The sequence below is a fragment of the Pholcus phalangioides genome, unplaced genomic scaffold (genome assembly GCF_987345545.1).
Source record: "Pholcus phalangioides strain wild (caught in Gottingen) unplaced genomic scaffold, Ppha-v1.0 ptg000014l_1, whole genome shotgun sequence".
Taxonomy (NCBI): Eukaryota; Metazoa; Arthropoda; class Arachnida; order Araneae; family Pholcidae; genus Pholcus; species Pholcus phalangioides.
In genome coordinates this window covers 3541222-3560173 of record NW_028301607.1, presented here as the reverse complement: position 1 = coordinate 3560173, position 18952 = coordinate 3541222, and the positions used below count along the sequence as shown (strand labels likewise).

Genomic DNA, 18952 nt, shown 5'->3' with positions numbered 1-18952 from the left:
CCTTTGCAAATTCCACTAATTTATTAACTTAGTTCAAAACATGTACACCGTGTAACACCGGGCCAGTGGCGCAACGGATAACGCGTCTGACTACGGATCAGAAGATTCCAGGTTCGAATCCTGGCTGGCTCGTTTACAGTTTTATTCGCGGATCAATTCTTTATCTGTTCCTGAAATCTATTTGCAAATTCCACTAATTTATTAACTTATTTCAACTCATGTACACCGTGCAACACCGGGCCAGTGGCGCAACGGATAACGCGTCTGACTACGGATCCGAAGATTCCAGGTTCGAATCCTGGCTGGCTCGTTTACTGTTTCATTCGCGGATAAATTCTTTATCTGTTCGTGAAATGTTTGCAAATTCCACTAATTTATTAACTTAGTTCAAGTCATGTACACCGGCTAACACCGGGCCAGTGGCGCAACGGATAACGCGTCTGACTACGGATCAGAAGATTCCAGGTTCGAATCCTGGCTGGCTCGTTTGCTGTTTTATTTGCGGATAAATTCTATATCTGTTCGTGAAATGTTTGTAAATTCCACTAATTTATTAACTTACTTCAAGTCATGTACACCGGCTAACACCGGTCCAGTGGCGCAACGCGGATCAATTCTTTATCTGTTCGTGAAATCTATTTGCAAATTCCACTAATTTATTAACTTAGTTCGAGTCATGTACACTGGGTAGCACCGGGCCAGTGGCGCAAAGGATAACGCGTCTGACCACGGATCAGAAGATTCCAGGTTCGAATCCTGGCTGGCTCGTTTACTGTTTTATTCGCGGATAAATTCTTTATCTGTTCCTAAAATCCCTTTGCAAATTCCACTAATTTATTAACTTAGTTCAACTCATGTACACCGTGTAACAACGGGCCAGTGGCGCAACGGATAACGCGTCTGACTACGGATCAGAAGATTCCAGGTTCGAATCCTGGCTGGCTCGTTTACTGTTTTATTCGCGGATCAATTCTTTATCTGTTCGTGAAATCCCTTTGCAAATTCCACTAATTTATTAACTTAGTTCAACTCATGTACACCGTGTAACACCTGGCCAGTGGCGCAACGCGGATCAATTCTTTATCTGTTCGTGAAATCTATTTGCAAATTCCACTAATTTATTAACTTAGTTCAAGTCATGTACACCGGCTAAAACCGGGCCAGTGGCGCAACGGATAACGCGTCTGACTACGGAGCAGAAGATTCCAGGTTCGAATCCTGGTTGGCTCGTTTACAGTTTTATTCGCGGATCAATTCTTTATCTGTTCCTAAAATTCCTTTGCAAATTCCACTAATTTATTAACTTAGTTCAACTCATGTACACCGTGTAACACCGGGCCAGTGGCGCAACGGATAACGCGTCTGACTACGGATCAGAAGATTCCAGGTTCGAATCCTGGCTGGCTCGTTTACAGTTTTATTCGCGGATCAATTCTTTATCTGTTCCTGAAATCTATTTGCAAATTCCACTAATTTATTAACTTATTTCAACTCATGTACACCGTGCAACACCGGGCCAGTGGCGCAACGGATAACGCGTCTGACTACGGATCCGAAGATTCCAGGTTCGAATCCTGGCTGGCTCGTTTACTGTTTTATTCGCGGATAAATTCTTTATCTGTTCGTGAAATGTTTGCAAATTCCACTAATTTATTAACTTAGTTCAAGTCATGTACACCGGCTAACACCGGGCCAGTGGCGCAACGGATAACGCGTCTGACTACGGATCAGAAGATTCCAGGTTCGAATCCTGGCTGGCTCGTTTGCTGTTTTATTTGCGGATAAATTCTATATCTGTTCGTGAAATGTTTGTAAATTCCACTAATTTATTAACTTACTTCAAGTCATGTACACCGGCTAACACCGGTCCAGTGGCGCAACGGATAACGCGTCTGACTACGGATCAGAAGATTCCAGGTTCAAATCCTGGCTGGCTCGTTTACTGTTTTATTCGCGGATAAATTCTATATCTGTTCCTGAAATGTTTGCAAATTCCACTAATTTATTAACTTAGTTCAAGTCATGTACACCCTCTAACACCGGGCCAGTGGCGCAACGGATAACGCGTCTGACTACGGATCAGAAAATTCCAGGTTCGAATCCTGGCTGGCTCGTTTACTGTTTTATTCGCGGATCAATTCTTTATCTGTTCGTGAAATCCCTTTGCAAATTCCACTAATTTATTAACTTAGTTCAACTCATGTATACCGTGTAACACCGGGCCAGTGGCGCAACGTGGATCAATTCTTTATCTGTTAGTGAAATCTATTTGCAAATTCCACTAATTTATTAACTTAGTTCAAGTCATGTACACTGGGTAGCACCGGGCCAGTGGCGCAACGGATAACACGTCTGACTACGGATCAGAAGATTCCAGGTTCGAATCCTGGCTGGCTCGTTTACTGTTTTATTCGCGGATAAATTCTTTATCTGTTCCTAAAATCCATTTGCAAATTCCACTAATTTATTAACTTAGTTCAACTCATGTACACCGTGTAACAACGGGCCAGTGGCGCAGCGGATAACGCGTCTCACTACGGACCGGAAGATTCCATGTTCGAATCCTGGCTGGCTCGTTTACAGTTTTATTCGCGGATCAATTCTTTATCTGTTCCTGAAATCTATTTGCAAATTCCACTAATTTATTAACTTAGTTCAACTCATGTACACCATGTAACACCGGGCCAGTGGCGCAACGCGGATCAATTCTTTATCTGTTCGTGAAATCCCTTTGCAAATTCCACTAATTTATTAACTTAGTTCAACTCATGTACACCATGTAACACAGGGCCAGTGGCGCAAAGCTGATCAACTCTTTATCTGTTCGTGAAATCCCTTTGCAAATTCCACTAATTTATTAACTTAGTTCAACTCATGTACACCGTGTAACACCTGGCCAGTGGCGCAACGCGGATCAATTCTTTATCTGTTCGTGAAATCTATTTGCAAATTCCACTAATTTATTAACTTAGTTCAAGTCATGTACACCGGCTAAAACCGGGCCAGTGGCGCAACGGATAACGCGTCTGACTACGGAGCAGAAGATTCCAGGTTCGAATCCTGGTTGGCTCGTTTACAGTTTTATTCGCGGATCAATTCTTTATCTGTTCCTAAAATTCCTTTGCAAATTCCACTAATTTATTAACTTAGTTCAACTCATGTACACCGTGTAACACCGGGCCAGTGGCGCAACGGATAACGCGTCTGACTACGGATCAGAAGATTCCAGGTTCGAATCCTGGCTGGCTCGTTTACAGTTTTATTCGCGGATCAATTCTTTATCTGTTCCTGAAATCTATTTGCAAATTCCACTAATTTATTAACTTATTTCAACTCATGTACACCGTGCAACACCGGGCCAGTGGCGCAACGGATAACGCGTCTGACTACGGATCCGAAGATTCCAGGTTCGAATCCTGGCTGGCTCGTTTACTGTTTTATTCGCGGATAAATTCTTTATCTGTTCGTGAAATGTTTGCAAATTCCACTAATTTATTAACTTAGTTCAAGTCATGTACACCGGCTAACACCGGGCCAGTGGCGCAACGGATAACGCGTCTGACTACGGATCAGAAGATTCCAGGTTCGAATCCTGGCTGGCTCGTTTGCTGTTTTATTTGCGGATAAATTCTATATCTGTTCGTGAAATGTTTGTAAATTCCACTAATTTATTAACTTACTTCAAGTCATGTACACCGGCTAACACCGGTCCAGTGGCGCAACGGATAACGCGTCTGACTACGGATCAGAAGATTCCAGGTTCAAATCCTGGCTGGCTCGTTTACTGTTTTATTCGCGGATAAATTCTATATCTGTTCCTGAAATGTTTGCAAATTCCACTAATTTATTAACTTAGTTCAAGTCATGTACACCCTCTAACACCGGGCCAGTGGCGCAACGGATAACGCGTCTGACTACGGATCAGAAAATTCCAGGTTCGAATCCTGGCTGGCTCGTTTACTGTTTTATTCGCGGATCAATTCTTTATCTGTTCGTGAAATCCCTTTGCAAATTCCACTAATTTATTAACTTAGTTCAACTCATGTATACCGTGTAACACCGGGCCAGTGGCGCAACGTGGATCAATTCTTTATCTGTTAGTGAAATCTATTTGCAAATTCCACTAATTTATTAACTTAGTTCAAGTCATGTACACTGGGTAGCACCGGGCCAGTGGCGCAACGGATAACACGTCTGACTACGGATCAGAAGATTCCAGGTTCGAATCCTGGCTGGCTCGTTTACTGTTTTATTCGCGGATAAATTCTTTATCTGTTCCTAAAATCCATTTGCAAATTCCACTAATTTATTAACTTAGTTCAACTCATGTACACCGTGTAACAACGGGCCAGTGGCGCAGCGGATAACGCGTCTCACTACGGACCGGAAGATTCCATGTTCGAATCCTGGCTGGCTCGTTTACAGTTTTATTCGCGGATCAATTCTTTATCTGTTCCTGAAATCTATTTGCAAATTCCACTAATTTATTAACTTAGTTCAACTCATGTACACCATGTAACACCGGGCCAGTGGCGCAACGCGGATCAATTCTTTATCTGTTCGTGAAATCCCTTTGCAAATTCCACTAATTTATTAACTTAGTTCAACTCATGTACACCATGTAACACAGGGCCAGTGGCGCAAAGCTGATCAACTCTTTATCTGTTCGTGAAATCCCTTTGCAAATTCCACTAATTTATTAACTTAGTTCAACTCATGTACACCATGTAACACCGGGCCAGTGGCGCAACGCGGATCAATTCTTTATCTGTTCCTGAAATCTATTTGCAAATTCCACTAATTTATTAACTTAGTTCAACTCATGTACACCGTGTAACACCGGGCCAGTGGCGCATACCGGATCAATTCTTTATCTGTTCGTGAAATCCCTTTGCAAATTCCACTAATTTTTTAACTTAGTTCAACTCATGTACACCATGTAACACCGGGCCAGTGGCGCAACGCGGATCAATTCTTTATCTGTTCGTGAAATCCCTTTGCAAATTCCACTAATTTATTAACTTAGTTCAACTCATATACACCGTGTAACACCTGGCCAGTGGTCGCAACGCGGATCAATTCTTTATCTGTTCGTGAAATCTATTTGCAAATTCCACTAATTTATTAACTTAGTTCAACTCATGTACACCCTGTAACACAGGGCCAGTGGCGCAACGGATAACGCGTCTGACTACGGATCAGAAGATTCCAGGTTCGAATCCTGGCTGGCTCGTTTACTGTTTTATTCGCGGATCAATTCTTTATCTGTTCGTCAAATCCCTTTGCAAATTCCACTAATTTATTAACTTAGTTCAAGTCATGTACGCTGGGTATCACCGGGCCAGTGGCGCAACGGATAACGCGTCTGACTACGGATCAGAAGATTCCAGGTTCGAATCCTGGCTGGCTCGTTTACTGTTTTATTCGCGGATAAATTCTTCATCTGTTCCTAAAATCCCTTTGCAAATTCCACTAATTTATTAACTTAGTTCAACTCATGTACACCGTGTAACGCCGGGCCAGTGGCGCAACGGATAACGCGTCTGACTACGGATCAGAAGATTCCAGGTTCGAATCCTGGCTGGCTCGTTTACTGTTTTATTCGCGGATCAATTCTTTATCTGTTCCTAAAATCCCTTTGCAAATTCCACTAATTTATTAACTTAGTTCAACTCATGTACACCGTGTAACACCGGGCCAGTGGCGCATAGCGGATCAATTCTTTATCTATTCGTGAAATCCCTTTGCAAATTCCACTAATTTATTAACTTAGTTCAACTCATGTACACCATGTAACACCGGGCCAGTGGCGCAACGCGGATCAATTCTTTATCTGTTCGTGAAATCCCTTTGCAAATTCCACTAATTTATTAACTTAGTTCAACTCATGTACACCATGTAACACAGGGCCAGTGGCGCAAAGCGGATCAACTCTTTATCTGTTCGTGAAATCCCTTTGCAAATTCCACTAATTTATTAACTTAGTTCAACTCATGTACACCATGTAACACCGGGCCAGTGGCGCAACGCGGATCAATTCTTTATCTGTTCCTGAAATCTATTTGCAAATTCCACTAATTTATTAACTTAGTTCAACTCATGTACACCGTGTAACACCGGGCCAGTGGCGCATACCGGATCAATTCTTTATCTGTTCGTGAAATCCCTTTGCAAATTCCACTAATTTATTAACTTAGTTCAACTCATGTACACCATGTAACACCGGGCCAGTGGCGCAACGCGGATCAATTCTTTATCTGTTCGTGAAATCCCTTTGCAAATTCCACTAATTTATTAACTTAGTTCAACTCATATACACCGTGTAACACCTGGCCAGTGGCGCAACGCGGATCAATTCTTTATCTGTTCCTGAAATCTATTTGCAAATTCCACTAATTTATTAACTTAGTTCAACTCATGTACACCCTGTAACACAGGGCCAGTGGCGCAACGCGGATCAATTCTTTATCTGTTCGTGAAATCCCTTTGCAAATTCCACTAATTTATTAACTTAGTTCAACTCATGTACACCATGTAACACCGTGCCAGTGGCGCAACGGGTAGCGCGTCTGACTACGGATCAGAAAATTCCATGTTCGAATCCTGGCTGGCTCGTTTACTGTTTTATTCGCGAATCAATTCGTGAAATCCATTTGCAAATTCCACTACTTTAATAACTTAGTTCAACTCATGTACACCGTGTAGTACTGGGCCAGTGGCTCAACGGATAACGCGTCTGACTCCGGATCAGAAGATTCCGTGGTCGAATCCTGGCTGGCTTGTTTACTGTTTTATTCGCGGATCAATTCTTTATCTGTTCGTGAAATCTATTTGCAAATTCCACTAATTTATTAACTTAGTTCAAGTCATGTACACTGGGTAACACCGGGCCAGTGGCGCAACGGATAACGCGTCTGACTACGGATCAGAAGATTCCAGGTTCGAATCCTGGCTGGCTCGCTTCCAGTTTTATTCGCGGATTAATTCTTTATCTGTTCGTGAAATCTATTTGCAAATTCCACTAATTTATTAACTTAGTTCATCTCATGTACACCGTGTAACACCGGGCCAGTGGCGCAACGCGGATCAATTCTTTATCTGTTCGTGAAATCCCTTTGCAAATTCCACTAATTTATTAACTTAGTTCAACTCATGTACACCATGTAACACCGTGCCAGTGGCGCAACGGGTAGCGCGTCTGACTACGGATCAGAAAATTCCATGTTCGAATCCTGGCTGGCTCGTTTACTGTTTTATTCGCGGATCAATTCGTGAAATCCATTTGCAAATTCCACTACTTTAATAACTTAGTTCAACTCATGTACACCGTGTAGTACCGGGCCAGTGGCTCAACGGATAACGCGTCTGACTCCGGATCAGAAGATTCCGTGGTCGAATCCTGGCTGGCTTGTTTACTGTTTTATTCGCGGATCAATTCTTTATCTGTTCGTGAAATCTATTTGCAAATTCCACTAATTTATTAACTTAGTTCAAGTCATGTACACTGGGTAACACCGGGCCAGTGGCGCAACGGATAACGCGTCTGACTACGGATCAGAAGATTCCAGGTTCGAATCCTGGCTGGCTCGTTTCCAGTTTTATTCGCGGATTAATTCTTTATCTGTTCGTGAAATCTATTTGCAAATTCCACTAATTTATTAACTTAGTTCAACTCATGTACACCGTGTAACACCGGGCCAGTGGCGCAACGCGGATCAATTCTTTATCTGTTCGTGAAATCCCTTTGCAAATTCCACTAATTTATTAACTTAGTTTAACTCATGTACACCGTGTATCACCGGGCCAGTGGCGCAACGGATAACGCGTCTGACTACGGATCAGAAGATTCCAGGTTCGAATCCTGGCTGGCTCGTTTACTGTTTTATTCGCGGATCAATTCGTGAAATCCATTTGCAAATTCCACTACTTTAATAACTTAGTTCAACTCATGTACACCGTGTAATTCCGGGCCATTGGCGCAACGGATAACGCGTATGACTACGGATCAGAAGATTCCAGGTTCGAATCCTGGCTGGCTCGTTTACTGTTTTATTCGCGGATCAATTCGTGAAATCCATTTGCAAATTCCACTACTTTAATAACTTAGTTCAACTCATGTACACCGTGTAATTCCGGGCCATTGGCGCAACGGATAACGCGTATGACTACGGATCAGAAGATTCCAGGTTCGAATCCTGGCTGGCTCGTTTACTGTTTTATTCGCGGATCAATTCGTGAAATCCATTTGCAAATTCCACTACTTTAATAACTTAGTTCAACTCATGTACACCGTGTAATGCCGGGCCATTGGCGCAACGGATAACGCGTCTGACTACGGATCAGAAGATTCCAGGTTCGAATCCTGGCTGGCTCGTTTACTGTTTTATTCGCGGATCAATTCGTGAAATCCATTTGCAAATTCCACTACTTTAATAACTTAGTTCAACTCATGTACACCGTGTAATTCCGGGCCATTGGCGCAACGGATAACGCGTATGACTACGGATCAGAAGATTCCAGGTTCGAATCCTGGCTGGCTCGTTTACTGTTTTATTCGCGGATCAATTCGTGAAATCCATTTGCAAATTGCACTACTTTAATAACTTAGTTCAACTCATGTATACCGTGTAATGCCGGGCCATTGGCGCAACGGACAACGCGTCTGACTACGGATCAGAAGATTCCAGGTTCGAATCCTGGTTGGCTCGTTTACTGTTTTATTCGCGGATCAATTCTTTATCTGTTCGTGAAATCCCTTTGCAAATTCCACTAATTTATTAACTTAGTTCAACTCATGTACACCGTGTAACACCGGGCCAGTGGCGCAGCGTATAACGAGTCTGACTGCTGATCAGAAGATAGCAGGTTCGAGTCTTGGCTTGTTTAGTGTTTGTTACAGCAGTGCAGCTCTTTATATGTTCATGAAATCAATTAATTTCTTTGAATTGCACTGCTACATTAGCTTAAGTCATGTCGTATATTGAAGTACCAGTTGCGCAACCGGTAAAGCGTCTGACTGAACTCTTTAATTAAAAGTTTTGAAATTCCCAAACGTATTACTTGATTTCATGAACAAATAGAGAATTAAATTATATATATCATTTCTTTTCTTTCACGAAAAATCAGTTTGCGATTTCCACTGCTTTTTTTGTCCTAGTTCAAGTCATGGACCCTCCGTTTCGTAGGGCCAGTGGCGCAGCAGATAACTCGTGTGAATAGGGATCAGGAGATTCTCGCTTCAAATCCTGGTTGGATTGTTAGTGGTTGCAAGCGCTGTTGAGATTTCTGTTTTTTATGTGCATACTATTACATACACTCATGTCCATAAATTGAGGATAATGCCAGCTCCGGCAAATAAAGGTTCAGAAACAAAACAAACGTTACTTATTCATAAAGCCCATTTATTAAACAAAAGATAAAGAACAAAAACGATGATGTATGTATGATACCATTCATAAAAACTACGATTTTTGCTCCCTGGAGCAATTGTAAAAAATATCTCCTTTACAAAAACTTACTATTACATGGTTGGTATGATGGTTAATACATTGTATGTCACCCATGCGATGAAATACAGTCCGTACAACGCCTAGGCATGCTGAGTATCAAATTATCGATCTGATCTTGAGGAAGATCACTCCACTCAACAAGCAATGCTCTCCGAAGTTCCGGTACACATGTAGGAGGTGGTTGACGGGCTGCAACTCGTCGGCCAAGCATGTCCCACACATGCTCTATCGGATTCAAGTCAGGTGAGAATGCTGGCCATTCCATACCGGTTATATCTCAGATTCAAGGCATTCGTTTACGATGTTTGCCCGGTGAGGACGGGCGTTGCCATCCATAAACACAAATTCTGTGCCCATGGCACCCCTAAACAAACGTGCATGTTGTTCCAGAATGATGTCCCAATAAATTTGGGCTTTTATGGTTCCCGTTTGAACATGCAGATCTGTTCTGGAATCCAGTAGGATTCCACCCCAAACGAGCAATGCTGCACCACCGTATCGGTGTCGTTCAATGATGTCGTCTTGGTGGTAAAGGGTACCTGGCGTTCTCCATATGAAAGTCCGACGTGAATCAGACTGCAAGCTAAACCTGGACTCGTCGGAAAACATCACACAAGCCCACTGTGACGATGTCCACATTGCATGTTCTCTACTCCAGGCTAATCGCTGCCGACAGTGAGTTGCCTTGAGCGGAAAACATCTGACTGGCCTGCGAGCATATAGACCAATATCTCCCAAACGCATGTACACGGTTTGCCTTGAAACTGTGGTACCCGTGACTGCAGATAGCTGACGAGACAGGTCGGATGCTGCGCTCCGTCTGCTTCTTTTGGCAGTTACTGCCAAATACCGGTCTTCATTCGGCGTTGTAATTCGGGGGCGACCTGTACAGTAACGTCTACTGACATTTCCGTTATCTTGGAATCGTTGCCAAAGCCTACAGATGACACTTTGGGCAATTCCAAGTTCCTCGGATACTTCCATCTGAGTACGCCCATATTCCAGGCGGCCGATAATTCTACCACGTAAAAAATCATCCACATGCGTCGTCTGTGTCATAACTATTCGCTTATGGCACTGAGCGCCTTACAGAACTCTTGTGAACAATTTTACTTCTTTGCCACCATTCCTTATATACCCCGCTCTTACACTCTCGCCATTGTGACGTACTATCGGCATCATCTGGTAGCTTCCGGAAATTTGCATATCATTCTTGCAGATGCGTGTGATTCTACAGGTGAAATTTTTACTTTAGATTTCGATTTCCGTGTGATTCTTAATTACCCTTAATTTATGGGCATGAGTGTAGTATAGCATATATACTTGTGTTTACTTTTTACTTTTGTGAATTTCACTTTGTTATTTCCCTAATTCGTCAAATACGCGCCATATTGTAGGTCCAATGGCAGAAAGTAACGCGTCTGGCCACACCTTCTATAGCAGAAAGCCTCCGCGCAAAGCTCGTGACGTCACTGAATTCCTTCATTTCACCTGGAACCCCTTTATACACTTTTTTTTTTATATGAAGGCGTCTTAATTTCACCTGTAGTCATTGAATATACTGCAAAAAAAGATACGTCGGACTTAGGATAGACTTAAGATTTAGGATGCGTCGGACTGCTACATTTCCAATGGCTACAAATGAAATCGGCGACTTCGGTGACGTCAATGCTTCGCGCGGAGGCTTTCTGCTCTAGAAGATGTTGGTCTGGCTACGGATCAGAAGTTTCCTGATTCGAATCCTGGCTGGCTCGTTAGCGTTTATAACCACTGTTGAAATTTGTATTTGTCCATGAAATCATTACTTTTGCGAATTCCACTGCATTTAGTTAGTTAGTTCAAGTCATATACTGTACATGTCATATAGTAAGACTAGTGGCGAAATGGATAACGCGTCTGACTAAGTATCGGAAGACTCCGGGTGGGAGTCCTGGCTTTGTCATTAGCGGTTGTAACTGCTGTGGAGATTTTTATTAGCTGATTATATTTATTAACGAAAAATGAAAAGGAAAATAATCAATATTTTGGTGAAATTTTTAGGATATCGAAAGAAAATACCCTTTATATTCTATATTAATCATTTTTTGTTAATTTAAACGGTTTTCGCCGTGTGGTAACTCCGAATTTCTCGGGAAGTAAGTTTTCGTTCCCCCTTCTCCCCGAAACTTTCTTGTGTTCCCTCTCCAAAGTACTTCCCTCATCGCGTGCATCCATATCAACGAAAATTTTCTTTAGCTGAATCCATATTTTTTAGCCGAGTCGGAATACAGAATGAACCGAGCACATCCAGGCTCTATCGCTATTGCAATTTAAGCACAGTGGTCATAAGACCACGGACGTGCCGGGTAAACCTACTGGTGTATCAGCCAAGCGAAGCCAACCCACCACCCCAGGACGCCCCTCACCAAATCTCGCCACCCTGCCTCCATCCCATTCCCAACCCAACAATAGCCCAGCATCGCCGCCCGGCACCACCAGGATGTTCGCGTCCCCCCCCCCCAACCCAAACTAAACATCCTCAGCCAAGTCCCACAACAGCCGCCACCCGACCACCCCAAAAACCCCACATCACGCCCCCCGCGACCGAATTCTCCCCCGTCCTCAGAACCATCGCGCCCTCTTTCCGGAGCTTCATTATTAATCAAAACAATAAATAGTTACACACGAAACATATTTACAGACATCTGGATGCTTCACGGCGCATCCGTTTCGTTGTAATGTCAATTTTTTTCTCAACAGTTGTAATGTCAATTTTTTTCTCAACAGTTGTAATGTCAATTTTTTTCTCAACAGTTCCTCAGATATTCGTTGCATTGCGGGTAGGGCCCTTATGGCCTGGCTACACAGTTGTCCGTTTTCTTACGTACAGGGCCCTTGTGGCCGGTCCACACGGGTCTCTTCGTTCTTCACGTGCAGGGCCTCCATTGGCCTAACTACACGGGTATTCCTCTTCTTCACGTGTAAGGAGGCCCCTTTGGCCAATTAGCCGAGGCAGGAAACCCCCAAAAATATCTTCATTAGCTGAGGCATCAATGTACGATCTGTGTATTAAAGTTCCTTTCATTTTTCAGAACTTTCTTATAAATTATTACTTTTTCTTATCCGGCAATTCAGGACTGTAAACAACTCGATTTCAAGTTTTGTTCCAGTCCGTACCAGGCATTAATTCTTCTATAACGTAATTGCGGGGGGGAGAAAAAAATCCAATTTTACCTTATAAGATATTTTCAACGCGTAGGTAAATCTCTCTCTAAGAGCGGAAGCCATGATTTCATAAGATCCTCTTACGTGTCCAGTTATAGCATCCGGCCCAAGAATTCAAGGACGAACCCATCTTAGTCATTCCATGTTGAGATTTATAATATAAAAAAAAAAACTATACCCAACACTGGTGACATTCTCTAATGGTTGTCTTAAGCAAGTTCCAAGCCAAGAGGCGTGCGTCGAGTGTTAGTGTTTGTCAATCGATATAATATAATGATAAAGCTTTTCAAAAGGAGAAAAGACAATTTCTTTATGGGCGTGTTTGTGTGGCAACAAACGGCCAATTGTTTCTTTAGTCAGCCGGTGTCATGTCATCAAGCTGACCCCTTCTCCCTTTTTTACATGCTCTTTATGTCCATTGGCATCTATTATTGTTGTTGTTATTATCGTGCTTTTGCGAGTTGAATTGTTTCAAGGTGGCTTTTTTTTTTTGCGTTTCAAGGGCGCGTGTGGTTTCGGTCAGTGGTTATGTATCGCGTTCGAAACCATTAGCCGTTTATAATTAAATAAGGCTTTGTAATTAATTCTATTAAATTTTGATTAGTACAGTGTCTTTTTGTGAATGTTAGAGAATTTTTTTTAGGAGTTAATGATTCGAAATTGTGCAGTTTTTTGCGTATAATGGAGGGAAAGGTATTAGCAATGGCCGTTGATAACGTTTTCAATAATACAGGCTGGATGAGAAGTCATTGACACACGTAAGATATTAATAATAAATCAACCAACCGGTTGACAAAAAAAATTGTGCGGTCCGCATCAAAATACTTTATCGTGGCTTAGAGCAAGGGTGCTCATCCTTTGGGAGAATGCGGATTATTTCATTGGTTTGAAAACGTGTGGTGCGTCACTTGAGTGATCTAGAAATGTGGCGCGGGCCGCTTGATTGATTTGGAACTGTGCTGTGTAACATAAGCGTAGAATCGCAAAGAATGCCGCTCAAATGCTTTGAAACTGTGCCGTATGTAACATAACTGGAGAGTCGCTGAGACATCAGTTGAAATGCCCTGAAAGTGTGCCGCAGGTCACCAAAATGATATTTAAATGTGTCGCGAGCTGTTTGAAAGATATGGAATTGTGTCGCGGGTAACTTCAAGTCAACCGAGCACACCCCGGTCTATGTGACTGCATTACGGCTGCTTAAGTGCTCTGTAACTGCGTTGCGGGTCACTCAAGCATCTGGAAATATGTCGTGGTCCCTCGATTGATCTGTAAATGTGCCGCATGGTTCATTTTTACAAAAATAGGTTTGAGGTCGCGGGCCACGTCATATGGATAAGAGGGCCTCGTTTGTCCCGCGCGCCATTTGGTTGAGCATGTATGGTCTACAGTTTCATTTGATAAACAAAAAGTACGTCAAAATTCCACTCTCAAGTAACGCTGTATCACGAAAAAATTAACACAATTTATTAGACATAACACTTAAATGCAACACAAACAGTGTGTAATTAATATTTATGACGATTTACGTAACATAAAACTACCACATTTCAATATGAACACCCTTTCACCCGTTTAGGTGTAGCCCGAGCTACAAAGTGTGTTCATATTGAATTGTGATAGTTTTATGAATCACACACATTGTCACGAACAGGAATTATCACTCTATGTGTTATGTCGAGTTTTGCGTGTTACAGCGCTGTCTGTGAGTGAAATTTTTTACAAATTTTTTAATTAAAATAAATATCTCTAGGCCATGATAAGTATTTTATAGCAAATCGCGCGTTTTTAAATAAATTGGTTGATTTATTGTTAATTTTTTAAATGTGTTCAGGACACTTAGTATAATAAATGAATTTTTAACAACTTTTACTTGATATTTATTGTAAATTTTTAAAAGAAAATTAATCGAAAATTATCAAAAATAGCTCAGAAAAAAAACTCATTATATTTATGCCACTTTTGCAATTTTTAGTGAAACTTTGAATCCGAATTCATTCAAGAATCGATCAGTTTCAAATAATTTCTCAAATAATTTCAAATAATTTCTCAATATACCAACCCATTCAAATTTAAGAAAGTTCATTAGAGATACAAATTCTTCATGGGTTTTTTTTAAGGTAATATATAATTTCATATTACACTTTTTAATAATTTCTCAAAACTTTATTGCAGCTACTTTTTATTTTTTTGATGAATTTATAATTTTTCAGTGTTCCACTTTTCTTTCAACTTAATAAAGAAAAATTTCTATGATTTATTACAATTTACTCAAGCGTAATATTTTTTTGAAAATTTATAATAATTCATTGAGAGAAATTTATTTATTGATTTTTTTTGTGTGTGAATATTTAATTTCATTACAATTCATACATCGATTTTTATACAAATTGTTATGATAATTATTCACAATATGTGCTAAAATGATATTGAAAACCATTTGAATTTTTTATGAGTGTAATTAAGTGAAAAAATCTAAAATTTTGTCTCAGGAAATATTGAAATTTTTAAATTTAATTCAAGTTTTTAAAATTTTTCAAAGGAAAACTCAAATTTTTTAAAGGAAATGGCACAGTACATCTGCTTATTGGTCATGAACTTTAATGAAAATTTCGAAAAAATTTATGCGCATAATTTTTTCTCTGTCATTGGCGGATGTTTGTCGACATTCGTCCAACGGGAAACAAATAATGTATTAGAATAAAGTGAGAAAACGAAAAACAAAAGAAACCGAAAGTGGGTCAAGTGCGCATGCGTCAATTCCATCAATTACGTAATGGTCAGTAGTGTTCTGTGGTTTCCCTTTTCTTCTCCCTTCATATTGGCCACATTCTAATTTCGATATTCAATAGCACCCAAGAAAATTTTTTTGAGGTCTATTCATTCGTCCAGTTCATTCAGTTATCATCGACTCTACCACTGGAACAGTCAACCGGGAAGTCAAATTCCAAGACTCGCAGAAGCCATTGCGTGAAGGAATCCTGTTAAGAAGTCATGCTTCTATCTTTCCTCTTGGGAATGGTTCTTCTGGTTCCTGGTGAGTAAAATTTAAATTCCTTGTAGGGAAATGCATTGTCCACAACAGGCCAATCAAATATTGTCGAATTAAACTATCTAACATTGTAACATTTTATTTGTTCCAGGGTAGAAGTTATAATTTCTGTGTTTGCTTGGCCTCTGAATAATCATGAAAATGACGATTATACCTCCCTCAAACTTTGTTTCTGTCCTGAGGAGATCGATACTTGTGAATTAGTCATTTACCCTTGGCTCATTGGTTGTCTGGAATATTAAAAATGACAAAAAAAAAGAAATTTTCACACATAATTGTAAAAACTGTAAACAACTTTTAGAATATAAGTCACGTATCTAGACATTTAACAGAAAAAAATTGACTCAAAATAAAATTTTAAATTTAAAAAATAATGGAACTTTTCTATTCTTATTTTCGTATAGACTTCACTTTCACGTTTCAGCTCCCAAAAATAATTGTCATGATATTTTCCATGTGTTCACCCATATATACATGCCCCAAGTCCTTTGGCGAAGGTGCTCTTTTGGATAAGTACCCACTTTCTTTGAATTTTTCGAGATTAGCACGAGAATGTAATGTTCGATTTCTGGCGAAACACTTTATATTCTAGTTTTCCACAAGCTCCAGATTGTTTTTGGTCCATCGGTTACCCATGAACTCGTTAAACATGCGAACAGATATATCCCAAGCTTCTTTATCGGTCCTTGACTTTTTTGGGAAGTTCTTTGTATTCCACATTCTTCACTGTAATTACGGTACATATGGCAGGCACATTACATCTTCCACGCTCATCCTGAAAAACTCAAAGAAAACGTGAATGCTTACCCAAACGAGCACCTTCATCAAAGAGTTCTCAACTTGGTGCATCTATATAAGAGAGAACACGTCGGAAATATCTTGGCAATTATTTTTGGGAGCAAGAAAAGAGGAAATATGAAGTGTTTTTTAATTTATTATCACAGTGAGAAAGCATTTTTCTTCACATTTAATATTCCAGTCACCAGATCAGCCAATGGTTAATGATCAATTCGCAAATATCGATTCCCCTGACCACAAAAAGCAAAGTTTAAAGCATGAAATAGCTGTATTCAGTGTTTTTTTAGTCGCAAACCATTGAGAAACGTGATATGTTGACCAAGAACAAAAACCGTGTTACATAGTGTTATCATTCCATGTGAAATTCCGATTGCTTTGATCCCCATTTCATCTCACCACGGTAATTTTACGCCATGGCTCCCCCACCCCATAGGAAGAAAGACTGATAGGGCCCCAGCTTTTGATTAATCTCATTTACTTTTCCTCTATAAATTTATTATGGAGGGGGGCCTGGGAAAAATCCGGGGACTGAGACCCTGCCGAAGATCTCGGCCTAGATACCCGGCAACGGGATATGGAATTGGGCGCATGCATTCAGAAGATGATTCCAACGGACCACTTGAGGGTCCTTGGAAAACTTTCAAGGCATCCGTGAGCATGATGGATTAAGGTTATACAGTCGAATCCCGCTTTAACGAATACCGTTATAGCGAAAATCTCGTTTTAACGAACACTTTCCTAATCCTCGAGATAAGTTTACGTAGGAATAAAATGCAAAAACCTGGGATTCCTCTATAACGAAATTTCGTTATGACGAAGTGATTTCTCCGGTCTCTTGGAGTTCGTTATACCGGGATTCGACTGCATATGTATAATTTTATTTTTAAAGGCTTTTATTTTTCTCAAAAGCTTCAAGACAATTAACTCATTTATTTTACATAACACACTGAATATTATTCCAAAAGTGGTCCGTGGTCTTCATTTTAACGACACGAGGGTGCGTGGACCATAAAAGGTTAAGAACCCACCAAACTGATAGTTTGTTGAACCACCATCAGCAGGAATACATTTTTTAGTGGCTTAAATTTTATGAGGTTTCACGATATCTACATTCATTTTTATAGCAACAATTGCATTAGTGTTCTATCAAGAACATTTTTAGACCAGGAGTCAAATGACTCTTTAGATATCTCGCTGAAAAACTCTATACGCTTTCGATTGGATATGGGTTTGACTTGGCGAATGCAGATTGAAGTGGCCGAACTTTGCCTCGAGCTCTTTTGACTAATTTTCTAATTTTGTCAGGTAAATTTATCTAAACTGCCATCTCCGAGAATGAACGCCTGAGAGAAAGAAAATTTCCCATTGATGGTATAAAATTAATCATCAAATAACTTGAGATACTAGCAGGACTTCGATTCGATTCTGCGCTGTTTCTGAAATTTCTAAATTTTCGAAAGTTTTTAGTGCATGCAAAGCCAGCTAGAAAATTGTTTCTAAAAACAATCGTTACTCGAAACATTATCAACCGATAGATTGATTCAAATTAATCATTGAGTAACAAAAATAGTTTTCTAACTATAATTAGGGTAGTTGCTACTCCCGGAAAACGAAACTAAATTTTTAAAAAAAACGGATATGCAGTAGAGTCCTGTTTTAATGAATACCGTTATAGCGCAAATTCTCGTTTTAATGAACACTTTTCAATCCTCCAGATAAGTTAACATAAGAACAATGCAAAATCCTAGAATTCCTTTATAACGAAATTTCGTCATTACGAAGGGATTTTTCTGGTCTTTTGAAGTTCGTTATAACGGGATTCGACTGTACTGTACTTTGACGTGTATGAGAAGCCTCCTTGATTCTTCGGGCTTAAAATTAAAAAAAAAAAAAGGTCGGAAAAGGTATGTATATACAGTCGAATCCCATTATAACTCACGCCAAGAGACCGAAGGAATCACTTCGTTAAAACGAAATTTCGTTATAAATTAATTCCAGGTTACCTAGCATTGTTCCTATGTAAACATATTTGGGGGATTAGAAAAGTGTTCGTTAAAACGAGATTTTCGCTATAACGGTATTCGTTGAAACGGGATTCGACTGTAATACTATTTATGCATAAGAAACCCTCTATTTTTTGGGATTCAATTTTTTGGTTAAAAGAGGTTGCTCCTATACACGTTAAAGTAATGTAAAGTCCTACTCTTTTTACAGTCGGCCCCGCTTAATCGGGTAATGGATAATCTGATAACACGCTTATACTAATAAAATCCTCTGGAAACAAAATTTCTTTCATAGATACAATGTTAAAGTTCCCCGCTCAATGTTGTAATTTCTAAAGCTTTTCCCCCCGCTTAATCGAATAATGTAATTCACACGTCATCTGTAAATA

The 18952-nt window shown here is 40.3% G+C and overlaps 1 protein-coding gene and 27 non-coding genes across 28 annotated transcripts in view; all 28 read left to right on the top strand.

The window, feature by feature from the left end:
* Positions 1 to 59: 59 nt before the first annotated feature.
* On the top strand, positions 60 to 132 carry TRNAR-ACG (transfer RNA arginine (anticodon ACG)). The gene has a single exon. It is a non-coding gene; the product is annotated as a tRNA-Arg (tRNA).
* A 105-nt stretch (positions 133 to 237) lies between these two features.
* Positions 238 to 310, top strand: TRNAR-ACG (transfer RNA arginine (anticodon ACG)). Its single transcript has one exon. It is a non-coding gene; the product is annotated as a tRNA-Arg (tRNA).
* A 103-nt stretch (positions 311 to 413) lies between these two features.
* Positions 414 to 486, top strand: TRNAR-ACG (transfer RNA arginine (anticodon ACG)). Its single transcript has one exon. It is a non-coding gene; the product is annotated as a tRNA-Arg (tRNA).
* Positions 487 to 695: 209 nt separating this feature from the next.
* On the top strand, positions 696 to 768 carry TRNAR-ACG (transfer RNA arginine (anticodon ACG)). Its single transcript has one exon. It is a non-coding gene; the product is annotated as a tRNA-Arg (tRNA).
* A 105-nt stretch (positions 769 to 873) lies between these two features.
* Positions 874 to 946, top strand: TRNAR-ACG (transfer RNA arginine (anticodon ACG)). Its single transcript has one exon. It is a non-coding gene; the product is annotated as a tRNA-Arg (tRNA).
* Positions 947 to 1157: 211 nt separating this feature from the next.
* TRNAR-ACG (transfer RNA arginine (anticodon ACG)) lies at positions 1158 to 1230 on the top strand. Its single transcript has one exon. It is a non-coding gene; the product is annotated as a tRNA-Arg (tRNA).
* A 105-nt stretch (positions 1231 to 1335) lies between these two features.
* On the top strand, positions 1336 to 1408 carry TRNAR-ACG (transfer RNA arginine (anticodon ACG)). The gene has a single exon. It is a non-coding gene; the product is annotated as a tRNA-Arg (tRNA).
* A 105-nt stretch (positions 1409 to 1513) lies between these two features.
* On the top strand, positions 1514 to 1586 carry TRNAR-ACG (transfer RNA arginine (anticodon ACG)). The gene has a single exon. It is a non-coding gene; the product is annotated as a tRNA-Arg (tRNA).
* A 103-nt stretch (positions 1587 to 1689) lies between these two features.
* TRNAR-ACG (transfer RNA arginine (anticodon ACG)) lies at positions 1690 to 1762 on the top strand. Its single transcript has one exon. It is a non-coding gene; the product is annotated as a tRNA-Arg (tRNA).
* A 103-nt stretch (positions 1763 to 1865) lies between these two features.
* On the top strand, positions 1866 to 1938 carry TRNAR-ACG (transfer RNA arginine (anticodon ACG)). The gene has a single exon. It is a non-coding gene; the product is annotated as a tRNA-Arg (tRNA).
* Positions 1939 to 2041: 103 nt separating this feature from the next.
* TRNAR-ACG (transfer RNA arginine (anticodon ACG)) lies at positions 2042 to 2114 on the top strand. Its single transcript has one exon. It is a non-coding gene; the product is annotated as a tRNA-Arg (tRNA).
* A 211-nt stretch (positions 2115 to 2325) lies between these two features.
* TRNAR-ACG (transfer RNA arginine (anticodon ACG)) lies at positions 2326 to 2398 on the top strand. Its single transcript has one exon. It is a non-coding gene; the product is annotated as a tRNA-Arg (tRNA).
* Positions 2399 to 2999: 601 nt separating this feature from the next.
* On the top strand, positions 3000 to 3072 carry TRNAR-ACG (transfer RNA arginine (anticodon ACG)). The gene has a single exon. It is a non-coding gene; the product is annotated as a tRNA-Arg (tRNA).
* A 105-nt stretch (positions 3073 to 3177) lies between these two features.
* TRNAR-ACG (transfer RNA arginine (anticodon ACG)) lies at positions 3178 to 3250 on the top strand. Its single transcript has one exon. It is a non-coding gene; the product is annotated as a tRNA-Arg (tRNA).
* A 105-nt stretch (positions 3251 to 3355) lies between these two features.
* On the top strand, positions 3356 to 3428 carry TRNAR-ACG (transfer RNA arginine (anticodon ACG)). Its single transcript has one exon. It is a non-coding gene; the product is annotated as a tRNA-Arg (tRNA).
* A 103-nt stretch (positions 3429 to 3531) lies between these two features.
* TRNAR-ACG (transfer RNA arginine (anticodon ACG)) lies at positions 3532 to 3604 on the top strand. Its single transcript has one exon. It is a non-coding gene; the product is annotated as a tRNA-Arg (tRNA).
* A 103-nt stretch (positions 3605 to 3707) lies between these two features.
* TRNAR-ACG (transfer RNA arginine (anticodon ACG)) lies at positions 3708 to 3780 on the top strand. Its single transcript has one exon. It is a non-coding gene; the product is annotated as a tRNA-Arg (tRNA).
* A 103-nt stretch (positions 3781 to 3883) lies between these two features.
* Positions 3884 to 3956, top strand: TRNAR-ACG (transfer RNA arginine (anticodon ACG)). Its single transcript has one exon. It is a non-coding gene; the product is annotated as a tRNA-Arg (tRNA).
* Positions 3957 to 4167: 211 nt separating this feature from the next.
* TRNAR-ACG (transfer RNA arginine (anticodon ACG)) lies at positions 4168 to 4240 on the top strand. Its single transcript has one exon. It is a non-coding gene; the product is annotated as a tRNA-Arg (tRNA).
* Positions 4241 to 5160: 920 nt separating this feature from the next.
* TRNAR-ACG (transfer RNA arginine (anticodon ACG)) lies at positions 5161 to 5233 on the top strand. The gene has a single exon. It is a non-coding gene; the product is annotated as a tRNA-Arg (tRNA).
* Positions 5234 to 5338: 105 nt separating this feature from the next.
* TRNAR-ACG (transfer RNA arginine (anticodon ACG)) lies at positions 5339 to 5411 on the top strand. The gene has a single exon. It is a non-coding gene; the product is annotated as a tRNA-Arg (tRNA).
* A 105-nt stretch (positions 5412 to 5516) lies between these two features.
* On the top strand, positions 5517 to 5589 carry TRNAR-ACG (transfer RNA arginine (anticodon ACG)). The gene has a single exon. It is a non-coding gene; the product is annotated as a tRNA-Arg (tRNA).
* Positions 5590 to 6887: 1298 nt separating this feature from the next.
* TRNAR-ACG (transfer RNA arginine (anticodon ACG)) lies at positions 6888 to 6960 on the top strand. Its single transcript has one exon. It is a non-coding gene; the product is annotated as a tRNA-Arg (tRNA).
* Positions 6961 to 7516: 556 nt separating this feature from the next.
* Positions 7517 to 7589, top strand: TRNAR-ACG (transfer RNA arginine (anticodon ACG)). Its single transcript has one exon. It is a non-coding gene; the product is annotated as a tRNA-Arg (tRNA).
* Positions 7590 to 7800: 211 nt separating this feature from the next.
* On the top strand, positions 7801 to 7873 carry TRNAR-ACG (transfer RNA arginine (anticodon ACG)). Its single transcript has one exon. It is a non-coding gene; the product is annotated as a tRNA-Arg (tRNA).
* A 428-nt stretch (positions 7874 to 8301) lies between these two features.
* On the top strand, positions 8302 to 8374 carry TRNAR-ACG (transfer RNA arginine (anticodon ACG)). The gene has a single exon. It is a non-coding gene; the product is annotated as a tRNA-Arg (tRNA).
* Positions 8375 to 8635: 261 nt separating this feature from the next.
* Positions 8636 to 8708, top strand: TRNAR-ACG (transfer RNA arginine (anticodon ACG)). Its single transcript has one exon. It is a non-coding gene; the product is annotated as a tRNA-Arg (tRNA).
* A 6826-nt stretch (positions 8709 to 15534) lies between these two features.
* LOC149077942 (uncharacterized) overlaps positions 15535 to 18952 on the top strand; it is a 29323-nt gene continuing 25905 nt past the window's right edge. The window contains exon 1 of the mRNA XM_089241422.1: positions 15535 to 15747. Coding sequence (XP_089097548.1) covers positions 15705 to 15747 — 43 coding nt within the window. The 5' untranslated portion in view covers positions 15535 to 15704. The remainder of the gene's footprint in view (positions 15748 to 18952) is intronic.